This window comes from Myotis lucifugus, unplaced genomic scaffold, assembly GCF_000147115.1.
Source record: "Myotis lucifugus unplaced genomic scaffold, Myoluc2.0 scaffold_341, whole genome shotgun sequence".
NCBI classification, from domain to species: Eukaryota; Metazoa; Chordata; class Mammalia; order Chiroptera; family Vespertilionidae; genus Myotis; species Myotis lucifugus.
In genome coordinates, this window is record NW_005871389.1 from 491362 (window position 1) to 505942 (window position 14581).

At 49.1% G+C, this 14581-nt stretch overlaps 1 protein-coding gene across 2 annotated transcripts in view; it reads right to left on the minus strand.

Moving 5' to 3' along the window:
- The window catches only part of RANBP3 (RAN binding protein 3), a 61570-nt gene that overhangs the window by 2088 nt on the left and 44901 nt on the right, over positions 1-14581 (minus strand). The window contains exons 6-15 of one of the 2 annotated variants that reach the window (XM_023764643.1): positions 13448-13517; positions 11754-11836; positions 10784-10908; positions 9536-9655; positions 7606-7709; positions 7120-7198; positions 5705-5807; positions 5042-5151; positions 2772-2892; positions 234-376 (exon numbers count right to left, since the gene is read on the minus strand). In XM_023764643.1, the coding sequence (XP_023620411.1) occupies positions 234-376; positions 2772-2892; positions 5042-5151; positions 5705-5807; positions 7120-7198; positions 7606-7709; positions 9536-9655; positions 10784-10908; positions 11754-11836; positions 13448-13517 (1058 nt within the window). The remainder of the gene's footprint in view (positions 1-233; positions 377-2771; positions 2893-5041; positions 5152-5704; positions 5808-7119; positions 7199-7605; positions 7710-9535; positions 9656-10783; positions 10909-11753; positions 11837-13447; positions 13518-14581) is intronic. The other variant, XM_023764642.1, reaches the window with a different exon arrangement.

Genomic DNA, 14581 nt, shown 5'->3' on the forward strand with positions numbered 1-14581 from the left:
GCGTCTCATTTTGGGGGTGGGGCCCACCTAGAGGCCTCCTTGCTCTCTAGGGCCATGCTCTCAGAGCAGTGCTGAGTGCTCCCGCAGAGGGGCACTCTCGATCCAGCCCTGTGGTGACTGCCAGCATGTGCCAAGAAGCTTCCCTCCTGTGGCAGCTCGGGGTTGCTGCCCTGGTCCGAGCGAGGGGGGCTGTTTGGGTTTGGGCAGCCCAGCCTGTCTGGGGGGCTGCTCACCGAGATCAGGAAGACCTTCACGCCCTGGTCCTCGGTATCCATGGCTGTGATGCGAATGCTCTTCTCACTGGCCTTGTCAATCTGCATCTGAGCCCACAGCTTGGTGTTGAGGATCAGCCGCAGGCTACCCTGGGTCCGCATCACTGCAACCAACAAGGCCACTCAGCCCTGGTTCCCACCCGCCGCCCAACAACCAGCTAGAACAGACACAAACTGGAAGGAAAGCAAACCCCAACAGTGAAATCCCATGACTCTCCCAAGGTCCGAGAAAGTCATCCACCTGTCCACTGAGCAACAGCCACACATGCTGGGGCTGGCCTGGCACCACCACCTGGCTTCCTGGGCCCAGAACCACCAATGCCACTGGCGGGGTCAGAGGCCAGCATGTGCCAGGATGGGGGCTTCCTTGGGGAAGGGGGTGATTAGGCAGAAGCAGGAGGAGAACTGTAGGGAGGTGGGGCCAGATAGGGACATTTGTGGGCTGCACACAGGGGACACTCACACTTCTTTATTTTTTAGTTTCAATTAATTGTTTTAGTCTCACCAACAATAACCTTTGAAAACAAAAGCACTTTTACATCCTTAATTAGGTAAACTGTGGTCTCCAAGTTTCTGCTTCTTGATTTAACTTTGTCCTTCTGCTTCTTGATTTAACTTTGTCCTCCGCCCCCGCCACACACCCCTCCCTACTCTGCAGGCTCTTCAGATTCCGTGGCCACCTCTGCCCCGTGGCACTGTGGGCCTGGACCCAGCGCTCCCTGAAGTTCACACCAGCAGTGGGCTTCCCGGAGGGGCTTGTGTGCACCAGGTGGCTTGCGGGTCTCGCCCCCGCCCACCCCCTGGACAATCCTGCCCTAGGCAGGCGCCCAGGGTGCAGAGCTGAAGAGAACTAGGGAGGCGCTTTCTGTTTACCTTTATTGCTAAAATAACAGCAAAGAAGTGACTTCACGAAGAAGCTTAGTGAAATCGTCGACACTCACACTTTATGTGACACATGTCACATAAAAGTCAAGACCTCTTCACTGTCCCCCACTCACAGGCCAAGTCCCTGAGGTTTTCTTAGAAAAAGGATTGAGGCTAACCTGTGCTCAGAGCTTCCAGGAAGGAGATAAAGACAGAGTGAAGGAAACATATGGCAAAGAAATACTGGGCACAGACCTTTCCTCTCTGGACATACATGTGACACCCCCAGGTCTCCCTGCAGCAGACCCAATGCCATAGTCAGCCTGCCCAATTTGTCAGAGCCCAGCCAGCCAGCCCAGCTCTCCCCATTAGAACAGACCTGGTGAGGATTAAAGGTGTCATCCCATCCAGATGGCCACACAGGACGGGGAGCAGCTTGGGCCAACTTGGGGAGGTCTGTGGGGTCCTGGGCCTCAACTGACCAAATCTCCTTGTGTCCTCTAAGCCTGGCTTCGCAAGCCCAAAGTGCCCATCTTTGAGGCAGTGGAGCAGTTCAGATGGGCTCAGAGGGAAGGTCTGTGACAAGGTAAAAGGCGGTGTGGGGTGAAAGTAAAGGGATCTCAATGAGGGAGGGGAGGGCGTAATGCAACCATGCTGCTGCCTGAGGAGGTGGGTGATGAGCTGTGGGGCTGCAAATACTGTGCTCTCTCTGTCCACATACATTTGAACATTTCCCTAAGAAAAAAGGAAAAAGGAATGGAGGGGACGTCCATGGGGGAAAAAGAACGGTGCCCAAACAGAAGGACCCTTTTCATCCCTGTTCCAATCTCTGAGACAATTCTGAAAGGATGCAACGTAAGCTACTACTGGGTCATGAATAGCTGTTTCTGTAAAGGCTGGAGGGCAATTTTTGTGTAGGAAGACGACAAAAAAAGTGAACATACATATTTCACAACATAGACAAATGAACATGCTGATTCTCTTCAAACATGCATATATGTATGTGTATATACCCCCTCAATCCATCTTTGTAATCAACATACTTCTGGGAATAAGAGTCATGTGTAGATAGCCCAGGACCACCATTTATGATACTCAGAAAAATTAGAGACAAACTACATGTCCATCAATAGGGAAATGGTGACATACATTCATTTTTCAACAGAATATATTAGTTTCCCCAAAGTCATGTTTTTAAGGAAAATTTAATGACACATGAGCATGTTCACAAAATAGTGAGCGAAAAGAACAGAATATAAAATTACCCCATTTCCTTAAGAAAAAACCCACAGAACAGGAGTGGACCAATATGTTATTAGCAGAGATTTCTCTTTATCAAGAGACTGCAGTTGATTTTTTTCTTTTTCCATCCTACCATAAAATAACTGACACTTTCATGATCAGAAAACAAGTTTAAAAATTGCTAAATACTTTTATCTCACTTTCACACTCAGAAAGAGGGAAGTCATGGAAGGGCTGGCAGCTGGATCCTCCGGGTCAGGCCTCAGGGTGTGGGTACCTGGGCTCTCCCGTGAGGACCTGCTCCCCTGCTCCTTGGGTCAAGGGGCCAAGCTGGGACCTTGCCCTTTACTGCCTTGGGAACTCTGCACCGATCCAGGCCCTCCCACAGCTCACCTAGTCGGGACTGTAATGTCCCATCGTCAGCCGATGCCATGTCGTTGAGTCTCAGCAGTCCCCGGCCTCTCTCCACCCAAGACTGCGAGGTCTTGTCAAAGACAAACAGCTTACACTGGATCTGGAACACAGGGCAGCCCTCTGGGTGAGCAAGGGACCCTAGCTGGTAGATGCCACTATGGGAGGCGGGGGATACCTGGGAGCCTCCATTTAATTCTCATGTACTAACAGGGTCAACAAACTACGGGCCCACATCTGACCTTTGGCCAGTTTTCTATTCTGCCTTCAAACTAAAGTGGATTTTATACTTTTAGAGGGATATTTTAAAAATTAAGGAAATGAAAATCAAAACCACGAGATATCACTTCACACCCACTAGGATGGCTACAACCAAAAAGACAGATAATAACAGGCACTGGAGAGGATGTGGATAAACCAGAAGCCTCATACAGTTCCTCAAAATAGTAAATATGGCCCTGGGGCAGTGTGGCTCAGTTGGCTGGAACATCATTCCGTACACTGAAAGGTCACGGGTTCGATTCCTGGTCAGGGCACATGACTAGGTAGTGGGCTTGATCCCCAGTTGGGGCGTGTGCAGGAGGCAGCCTTCTTTCTCACATTGATATTTCTCTCTCCCTCTTCCTTTCCTTCTCTCTAAAAAAAAAAATAAAATAAAAAATATCAATGAAAAATTTCCTTGGGTGAGGATTAAAAAAAAAAAGGTTGCCCTGGCTAGTGTGGCTCAGTTGGTTGAGTATTGTCCCATGCACTGAGAAGTCGCTGGTTCTATTCCCCATCAGGGCACATGCCCAGGTTGCGGGCTTGATCCCCAGTAGGGGGCATGTTGGAAGCAGCCAATAGATGGTTCTCTCTCATCAATGTTTTTCTCATATTTAAAAAAACAGAAAAAAAAGTTAAAGATGAAGTGACTACATGGTCCAGCAATGCCACTTCTAAGTATCCACCCAAGAGGAATGAAATAGATTTTCATACAAGAACTTGCACACAAATGTTCATAGCAGCAGAATTACTATAATAGTTAAGAAGTGGAAACTACCTAAATGTCCTTCAACGCAATGGAATATTATTGAGCTATGAAAAGGAGTGAAGCACTGACACACACTATAACATGGATGGACCTTGAATACATGATGCTCAGTGAGAGCAGCCAGACACAAAAGGCCACAAAGTATGTGATTTCATTTATGTGAAATGTCCAGTATAGGCAACTCCACAGAGACAGGAAGTGGATTCGTGATTGCCTGGGGGTGAGGGAGAGGAATGGGGAATGACTGCTAATGGGCACAATGTTTCTTTTTGGAGGACAAAAATGTTCTAAATTAGATAATAGTGACAGTTGCACATCTGTGTCAATATACTAAACACCACCAAATTGTATGCTTTAAAAGGGTAAATTTCTTTGTGTGTGCACTACATCTCAATAAAGCTGTTATATTAAAAAAGGCTATCAACAGGGACCATAAGTGATTCTTTACAGAAAAAGTTTGCAGATCATCATGTCAATATCTCTTAACATGGATAGATTAAAAAAACAAAGTTGAGTGGGGAAAGAAGTACCACTAAAACCTGCATTAAAACCCTCTCTATACTATATATGTATAGTTTATAGACACATACATATGTGTGAAAAGCAGATAACAGGCACAGAGACCTGGACATGTTGCCCCAGACTAGGAAGGAAAATGCTGACAGGGAAAGAGTAGGGTGAAGTTTGGGCTGCAGCTGTGATTTTTTCCCTCTAATAAAACAAGACAAGGTGCCAGTGTGACAAAATAACCACAGCTATAACTCTGGATAGTAAGAGAAGTTACAACAGTCGTGTAATTCCCTAAACCAGTGGTCAGCAAACTGCGGCACGCACGTACATTGCGATTGAAACTTCGTGGCCCATGCGCAGAAGTCGGTATTTTGTGGAAGAGCCACACTCAAGGGGCCAAAGAGCCGCATGTGGCTCGAGAGCCGCAGTTTGCCGACCACTGCCCTAAACTATGAGAATGTTTCAAAACAGAATTCTTTGGTTGTAAAACAAAGCAATATAAGAAGACCCTTAGAGTTGGTTAAACTTCCAACAAAAGCCCCACCAACAAGATCCTAAAGGTGGTACTCAGGCCTCTCTGTCACTTCCAGGGGAAGTCTCTCCCCGATGTGCTTGGAGAATGTGGGTTGACCCCTTGGGGGCTGGACCCTCAAACGCACAAAGAAGCTTAAGGCCATAACATTCCACCTAAGAGCCAAGAGGCCCACCTTACCTGTAACACGTTGCTCTCTGCCTCCTCCCCGGTGATAACTTCCACTTTTTCCAACAAACACTTCCGCGCTGTTGCCTTGGTGTAGGCGGCTGCCGATTCGGCCAGGGACTCTGCAATGTTATTAGCTAAATGACACTGACTACTATTTACTTGGTTGGGGGAGAGTGTACTGCACAGGAGGCAAAGGGTTGGCTTGGTTTCAAGGGTACCAGCTACCCATGAGACATGGAGTGGACCCCAAAATATGCCAAGTAGTTCAGCCTCGGGATCTGTACGGGAGGCCAGCTGGGAGCTGCTGGCATGGCTATGGGTTTCCCATTTCCCATTCAGTAGGGGGCAGACCTCGAAGAGGGCACGGAAGAAAACTCCCTCTGCTGCTTCAGGGTGTGAAGGGAGAGGGCTACAACCATCTCAACCACCCTACCCCCAAGTCACCATATAGCACCACGGGCCTGGGCCTAACTGTTTATAGATGAACATGTCCCCTTTTTGTTCACTGAAAACCTGTGCCCATGGCTTTCTGGCTCTGTCCCAGTGGCTGGTTCATGAGGTTATTACTGCTATGTTGAGTTGATCCCTACATCCCTCCCAGGCTGGCACGTGGATGGACAGTATCCTGTCACTTGGTACCCCCTCCTATGAGGCAATAGTGTTGCGACGTACCTTTCTCAGGGGTGGCCTCTTGGGATGAAGACTCGGACCCAGACTCGACAGCTGAGTTCTCCCTGTTGGCATCTGAAGTGACCTCATTTAATTTGGGTGGGCTCTGCAGGGAAACAAAGGCACATGGGAAAGGCATTTGGGCGATCCTGGTGGGTCAACCACTATGGAACAGTAAGTCCGGCAGCAGCTCTCAGAACTTCCCTGCTGGGTAGAGGGCTGCTTTCTGCCCACAGCTCCTCCTCTGCAGCTTTGCGGACCCTCCCAGACCTGGCAGACAGACCTACAGAGCCCTTCCCCATGGGCTATGTCCCAGCCATACTCACCACACCTCCATTCCAAAAACCACACAACAATTTTCAAGCATCATTTGGTGTTAAAACCTAACACAAAAGGGGCATCATGCATGAACTGCCCTTGGAGCCCCCCAATGGGGCCTCTCATGGCACTGCCGGGAGATGTGTGCCACCAGCTGACATTACTTTGGGCTGCAGAGTTCACCTTTTTGTGAGGTAGTTCTTTGACTATTTCATTTTAGCAGGAAATGGACAGTACTGATGCTTGAGAAAAAAGCAGAGGGCTTTTTAATGTAATGTATTCTGAGACAAACATGGACAGAATTGGTTGGACCCAAAACAGCTCTGTAGCCACACTGACAATGGACACAGAAGGGCTGTGCCCATTTGATCAGGGGAAAAAAAGGGCCGAAACCAGTTTGGCTCAGTGGATAGAGCGTCGGTCTGCGGACTGAAAGGTCCCAGGTTCGATTCCGGTCAAGGGCATGTACCTTGGTTGCGGTCATATCCCCAGTAGGAGATGTGCAGGAGGCAGCTGATCGATGTTTCTCTCTCATCGATGTTTCTAGCTCTCTATCTCTCTCCCTTCCTCTCTGTAAAAAATCAATAAAATATATATATTTTTTAAAAAGGGATGAAGTAAGGAAGCACGTAAACAATTCCAGAACCCAACCCTGGCTGTGATGTGTCGGGAGTACATGGGACACAGGGTCCCTCTGAGGCCACCACACCTGTCCCCCCTCCTTTGTGCCGCAGCCTCACTGGCAGGTGGGAGGACCATCGTTGGCTCCAGAAGTGGCTCTGGGGGGCCCCAGCAGCGTGCAGCTAAGGACTGGTCTGATGGCTGTACCTGTAGCCAGACTTCACAAGGAAAGCATGGCCTGTGCCTCAGGAAACCTGTCTTAGAATGAGGAAAGACTGGAAATGGAACACTGGCTCCTGGAGAGCAAATAACCCTGCCCCTGACTTTAAGCTGAGTCTTCTTTCTTACTTGCAACTGAAATCATCCTAATTTTCCAAGAGACAACGCGGCAGCCACACTCACATTCCTTTGACCTGGGCTGGGGAGTTCTAAAAACCTTCTGGGCCCCAGGAAGAACAGTCCCCATACGGGCCACTCACCAATACGCGCTCGCTCATGTTCTGGCCAAATACAAATTTGTTGCTGGTGGCATCGGCACTATTGGTCGAGTTCTCTAAACTGAAAAGAAGATGGACTGTGAATTCAGGGGCAGAACCTGGTGGGTAACAAGAGGCAGCTGAGCTGCCACCGGCCCACTGGGTTCTGTTCTGGGCACAAGGTCCTGGTGATAGAAGTCACTCTGAGAGCTGGGCTGGACAACCCCACAGAACTCAGGTCCTGCCTCAAAGTTGTCCATCAAAGTCCATTGTCCTGGCCCTTCCACTGCTGTGCCAAGTGGGAAAGAAGGAAGGGACTAGGGAGCAACTGGAATTCTGGAGGATTCTGCTCCTTCCCCTCCATCCTGCCCCCCAGGGAAGGACCAGGCTGGCTCCTGGTCTGGGTTCTGCCTCCTCTCTGGGCCACAGACAAGGTGGATGAATGACCTGAGTGCCTCTGAGGCTGGACACAGGGCCTCACACACATACCTGGAGCTGATATATTGAAGGAAATAGTTGGTCGCGGTTGGCGTTTCTGAACTGGGGTGTCCGGCATTTTCCATGTCAGCTGCTTCAGTGTTTTCATTTATTAACTGGGAAATAGAAACACTATACTCAGAGGACACACATTCTGGACCTCTACAGCTTGGCCTGGCTGCACAATCCCTCCGCTGTGTGGCACAGCTCAACATGCAAATCCCATCAATGTGCATGCAGGGGCTTGTGTGTGAGCACTGGGTGCTGGAGCTGTAATCAATTCCAGAACTTTTTGCTTTTCACAGTTAAGGTACAAAAACAATTCATAAAATGTTAGTGGACTTTTTCTACCTTGTTTTAAAAAAATAAAATAAAAAATGCACTCAGGTTGGCATCTTGTTAGCATTTTCATCACTTCTGTTCCGAGATCACAGAACACTTATAAATCTGGTGTTTTAAGGGGTTTATTAAGAACATAAAGCACTGTTGTTTGATGGCTTCATTGATGCCAGCTGCCCTGTCTGCTCCATCACATATGTGACCTAACGCACTACTCCTGGGCACCCTGAGGGGTGGAAGGATGGACTCGGTCCTGTGAGCGAGGAAGCTTGAGCTCAGAGGAGCTAGGAGACCATGGCCTGGAGTCACCCTCTGTGGAGAAGGTGGGATGTGACCAAGACCTCAGAGACCACATGAGCCCCAGGTCTCTAGGAGACACTGCCCCTGCCCCCATGTCAAGGTAGCATTGCCCTGAACTTGAGGAGCAGACTGAACTAGATGGATGGCCAGACACCGCCCCCAGGGCTGGTAGATTTCAAGGCTGTTCCTTCACTTTCCTCTTCCTGGAGGGAGCAGTCCTCAAGGAACGTATTATTTTGGCTAAAGTCATGTGACATCAACACTTATTTTTGTCTCCTGGGGCATCTGTGCTTCTCTTGGACAGTGACACCACAGGAGAACACAGGTGGCATGTTTTCTTGTGGTGACTTTTGTTTCCTTATTTCCGAGTCTCTCATCCTCAGCATCACTGACATTGGGGCTGGATCGTCCTGGGCACTGTGGGGTGTTGAGCAGCATCCCCGGCCCCTACCCACTCGATGCCAGGAGTACCTTCCCCCTAGTGTGACAACCACAGATGTCCCCAGACATGGCCACTGACACTGCCTCTCAGTCCTCTAAAGGAGATTCCTGCCAGGTGAGCTGCTGGAAATGGCACAGAAGAACATTCCATATCTGTGGCTGCAAAACGTAGTGCTGCTCACTCTAGTCTTTCTGAAGTGCTAGCACAGAGGGTGCAGAGCTGAGACCCCTGCCACTGCCAGATGCCCCCACGCCAACTCAGTCCCCAGACTGGACCCACCCGAGGTGGCAGATACTGTTGCTCCTATGGGAGAGAAAACAATCTTTCCACCTGTCCTACTTTTGAAAATAAGATGGTTCTGTCGGGAGCAATCTGGTCCCGTGGGGAACATTCAGCACTACTTGGGGGCATGTGTGGTTGTCACAACTGAGAGGGTATACGCCTGGTATCTAGAGGGTGGGGACCAGGGATGCTGCTCAACAACCCACAGTGGTGAGTAGGTCATGCTTCCAACAACTAAACACAATCTGGTCTGAATGCTGCTAGTGTTGAGATAAAAAACCCTGAAGAAAACAAAAACCTCGCACTGGTTGCCCCTTTGTCCCCTGTAGCCAGGAGCCACCGCTGAGTCCCACTGAGGACGGAGGGATGGCAGGCAGCCTGGGTGGCTGAGCAGCAGAGTATGGGAAACATGCACAACAAGCAGCTGCCGGCCGTGCTAAGAGTCACAGGACCACTTCACAACACAGCCTCTGTGTCTGCCCCACCCTTCAGAAGCAATTCCTGTTCTCGAACCTGGCGAGAGGCATACAGAGATCAATCCCTGAGTTCAACGGCTCCCCCAGCCCTCTGAGTACATACCTTAACTCTGTCCCTCAAGTTCTGCCCAAATACAAACGCTTGCTGTGCAACTTGCTCTTTTTTCTCACAGCTGTCCTCCTCAGAAGTACTGCTAGACTCATTTTTCTGGGGCTCTTTCTCCTAGTTAAACAGAACAACGACAACTGTAAAGAAGGGACACATTAGCCCCGATGAGCAAGCTGAATCATCTTATAGCACAATTGCATGTCCCTTGACAAGGGTCCCTGGGCTGAGGAACATCTGAGGAGGGGCTAGAACCAATCGGAAAAGTGAGGCAGCCAGGAACATGGGGAGGACAGGACAGTGGGGTCACTTTTGGTCTCCCTCTGGTGCAGAGATGTGCAGCTGACTTCCCTGAGACCCAGCTACCAAAGTTCCATGAAGCATATGTTACAAAAACAATTTCTATTTCCAATTCCATTAACTGGGTTGAAGGTGGGGGGGACCTCATAGATGTTTCAAAATAGAATTGTAGATGATCATTTTCACCATTTGAGCCTGAACACCTATGGGGGGTGAGGGTGAGGATGAGGGAGGCAGAGGATAGAGAACCTCTGGCAGCAACTTATCTGCTGAAGTGGCCGAGGGCAAAGGCACACAGACGCAGTCTGGCTTGCGTCTGAGGCAAGGTGCAGTATTGCAATTTGGATTCCAAATCTGTCTGTCAACCCCAAGAGCAGGTGCTTCATGAAATGCCTGTTTCCCAGCTGCTCTGCAGCACTACTGGTAAACAGATGCTTCTGGCCTATATAATTCCAGAACCATAAAGGATGTCTTTTAAAAACAAACAATTTCTGAGCTGATTCCCCAGGCATTTAAAAGAGCATACGTACGAATCCCCAGAGTCGCTGGGGTATGGAAACAGGGAGGGAAGACATTTGTCTCCACAAAATGGTGCAAGGATCTCATTAATGAAAGCCATCCCTCCGGTCCCAGTGGCTCCCCAAGGCTCAAAGGTTAGTGTGCCAACTAGCAGAAACGCTGCGCCAGGACATGTGGAAATGACATGCTGGATTCGGGCAACACAGGACTCTATAGCAGAGCTTTGTTCACAGCATCTTTCTCTCAGAACCATGAAGACACCCCTCCCCTCTCTTGGCGTTCGTCAGCACTGATACTGCTGAGCAAATCCAGAAAGCTTGAACACAGAACAAACTGGCACTGCTCAGAGCAGGTAACAGTCTATGTGCTCAGCAAAGCCTGAGAAGTCTCCTGTGAGGTGTGCTCCCTGCCCTGGCACAGACGGACCTCAGGTGCTGGCGCCTCATCAGGTGGACTTCTCTGTGTGGGGTTGTCAGGCGATGTTGATGTCGATGTCGCTGTTCCTGTGCAGTCTGCTGGGATGCTGAGCCCATTGGTGCCGCTGCTTGGAACTGTGGGGACAAACGGACAGAGTGAGAATCGTGGGGTTAGTGCTAGACCACCTCTAATGCTTTCTTCTGCCACCATTTGGACCAACAGTATATAATTTCTCCTTTTACAAGGAAGGGTCTAGTATCTCTACTAAAAGCAACAAACTCTTAGATTAAAAGAACAAATATTGGGGGAACAATTATGAGTTTTACAAAAAAGTTTTACAAATGATATCTTCATTCTATGCATTTTTCCTTTAAATAGCTGAGATTACATGACACGCACAACTTCAAATCTAGCTTTGACTGTTGAGTATTACATAAAAAAACTTCCCATGTAATTAAAAACTCTTCAGAAATGTTACTATTTCCCTCATGTGGGATGTTGCGTGGCTTTTGATGAAGAATTCTCGAATTATAGGGAAAGATCAAGAGGAAGACAAGAGCTCATTCACATGAAGAAAATTAAAGATTAACTGAAAACCACTGCCTATGTGGATGTAATGAAAATATGGTTTAAGAGTCACGTCTCAAGGTTGGCAAGTAAAATGAAAACATGTGAAAGTTACCCTTTGAGTTTCTGAGACTGCAGGGCTGAATTCTGCCTGCAAACGTGTAGGGACGAATCTGAACCGCTCAGGAAGTGGAGGCAGCATTTATGAGGCGAGGGTGTGCACAAGGCACATTTGCACCAGCAGTCAGGCTTGGCCTCATGTCTTTACTAGGCTCACCAGGAATATAAAGGGCTGCTTTCCCAGCACTTTATTTCTTTGTGCATTTGGCAGATATGACATGGCTGTCCCAGAAGCGACTTCTGTAATAATCTACTCTGCCATGCCAGCCTGTACCAGGGCTGCGTTTCTTACCGGCCTGTGAGAGTGCCTTTGGCTGTGGGGCTTGTAACACTGCCGGGCGAAGCACGCTCCGCTGCTGCTCCTTGGGCTTCTGGCTTGGGCAGACCTGGGAACAGAGGTCGGTTTGCCCAGCGCCCTTGGATCCCGTGGGCAGAAATGCAACAGCTCAGGCTCTCAGGCACTTTACAGACAAATTAAATCCAGCAATCCATTTCATGTTCCTCACAGACTAGACTCTGTAGGGAAGCACATCTGTGTTTTGTTTTGTTTTTAGAAAATGTTTTTATTGATTTTAGAGAGAGGAGGGAGAGGGAGAGAGAGATATAAACATCAATGATGAGAGAGAATCATTGATTAGCTGCCTTCTGCATGCCCCCTACTGGGGATCGATCCCACAACCCGGGCATGTGCCATGACCAGAATCAAACTGCAACTTCTTGGTTCATGGGTCCATGCTCAACCACTGAGCCACAGCGGCCAGGAGGGAAGCACATTAAAAAAACAAACCCAAGACACTTTCTTTACAGCTAAACATACAGAGTTTGGCTATTGCTATTTTTATATGTGATTAAATGACATTTCCATGTAACTGATCATGTCTGTGAATTAACCCAGTGAGTACACTAATGCTTCGGGGAAGCCAAGGGACAGCTGTTCTCAAGTGCTGGGCTCAAGGGTCAAGCACAGACCTGAGGGGAAAGCAGCAAAGCCAACAGGCAATCCCCCAGAATTTAGGCTGCTGCTTGGGATCACAGAAAGGCACCCTCTGCACCTGCTTTTTATTTTTTTTAAAATATATTTTATTGATTTTTTACAGAGAGGAAGGGAGAGGGACAGAGAGTTAGAAACATCGATGAGAGAGAAACATCGATCAGCTGCCTCCTGCACACCCCCCACTGGGGATGTGCCTGCAACCAAGGTACATGCCCTTGACCGGAATCGAACCTGGGACCCTTCAGTCCGCAGGCCGATGCTCTATCCACTGAGCCAAACCGGTTAGGGCTGCTTTTTATTTTTTAAAATATATTTTTATTGATTTCAGAGAGGAAAGGAGAGGAAGAGAGGGATAGAAACATCAATGATGAATCATTGATTGCCTGCCTCCTGCACGCCCCATTTGGGGATTGAGCCTGCAACTTGGGCCTGTGCCCTTGACCGGAATCAAACCTGGGACCTTTCAGTCCCCAGGCTGACACTCTATCCACTGAGCCAAACCAGTTAGGGCAGCACCTGCTTTTTAAAATGCCACATTGAGAAAACACCTCTGGCCAAATACAACTAGGGCAAGGACCACGAGAAAACATTTTTGGCCCTGCTTGGGCTCCCTTTGGACCTGACAGGTCTCCAGAGCGCCATCACTTGGCCCTGCTCACGAACAGCGTGCTATTGAATTGAGGCCACTCTGCAAATCAGGGTTAACGATATGGCGTGCTGGGGCTAGAATGCTCTGGAAAGACAGCTGGAACCAACTGAGCTATCACTGGGCACAGAGCCCAAACTCCCATACCAACCCAAGCTTGTTCCCTTGTCACCTCCACTTCAGGGTAGAGAAGCTTCCTGGTCTGACAGGCTCTTTACAGTGTTTTTCCATAGCTCAGGTGTCAGGTACCAGCCCAGAGTGCACTGGTGGGTTGCCTTAGGCAGCTGTGCAAAAGCCTGGAAGGGTATGAGAAAGCCACTCTCCTCTCCTCCTCCAACGTGGGCACCTACCTGCACTGGGTGCCTGGCCATGGATCAGTGTTGGTGGCTTCAACCGGAACCCACTGCTCTTTTCCTCTACAAGCACAAGACAAAAGATAAAAAAAAAAAGCCTTCCTAGAGTGGGGTGGTGAGGCTGGGAGGGAGCAGGGGCAGGAGAGGGTTGTTGTCTGGGCCTCAGTAGCCAGGGGCCTAGAGAACAAGGGAAATGATTTCAAACTGAAACAGAAATGCAGAAGTCCTATCCAACCACCAAGGCTGTAAGGCAGCCTGGGTGAGGAGGCAGGGGATTGCAGGAAGTGCGGCTCGGGGCAAAGTACAGTGAATGGAAGACCAGAGGGTGTCAAAGGTGCAGGACAGAAGTGAGGGTGACCACTCCACCAAGGAGCCCTTCCATCCAGAAGGTGAGTGCCAGGCTGGACTTTGCCAGGACCTTGGATGCCATGCTGCACTTGCAGGCCCTGGAGAATGTCACAGTGCCACCGAATAAAGGCCTTCAGAGATGCATTTCTCTTTCCTAGAGCACTTGTCAGGAGAGCTCTTTGTACTACCAACAGATGTGTGGGAAATGAGACATGTTTTCTTTGGCAAGAGATCAAGAGTGGCACATAGTGGACTTGCTCTCTTTCTAGATATGCCTGGAGAGCTTTGTCTCATTGCTTAATGAGAGCACCGGAAGGCCTGGAAGAAGGAAGCAGGGTTGTTTGTCCTGGCCACATGTGAGGAGGCGGGGCCTCCCCCAGGACTTGCGTTCAGGCTGACAAATACAGGGGCTCTTGGGATATTCAAAACCTGGTTTCTGCTTAGCCACACGTCCACAGATCCCTTAATCAATGCATCTTGGTGACTTTGCCCATCTCTTAAGGGGGTGGGGTGGAAGAGACAGTTTAATGGAATCCTTGGTGGGAAGGATCAGCATAAAAAGCTTTGTGACTCTAACAGGCCAGGTCTGTATCTGGAGAAGCAGAGGGACAGCAGCATTTTAGGCCACCAGAGGCAGCCTTGCTTTTGTGCTAAGGTCCAACACATCGGAAAAAACCCTTGCCAGATTTCAGGGCACAAGATAATCATACAGAAATCAGTGTGTTTCTATACACTGGCAACAAACAACCCAAAATGAAGTCAAGGAAACAATTCCATAT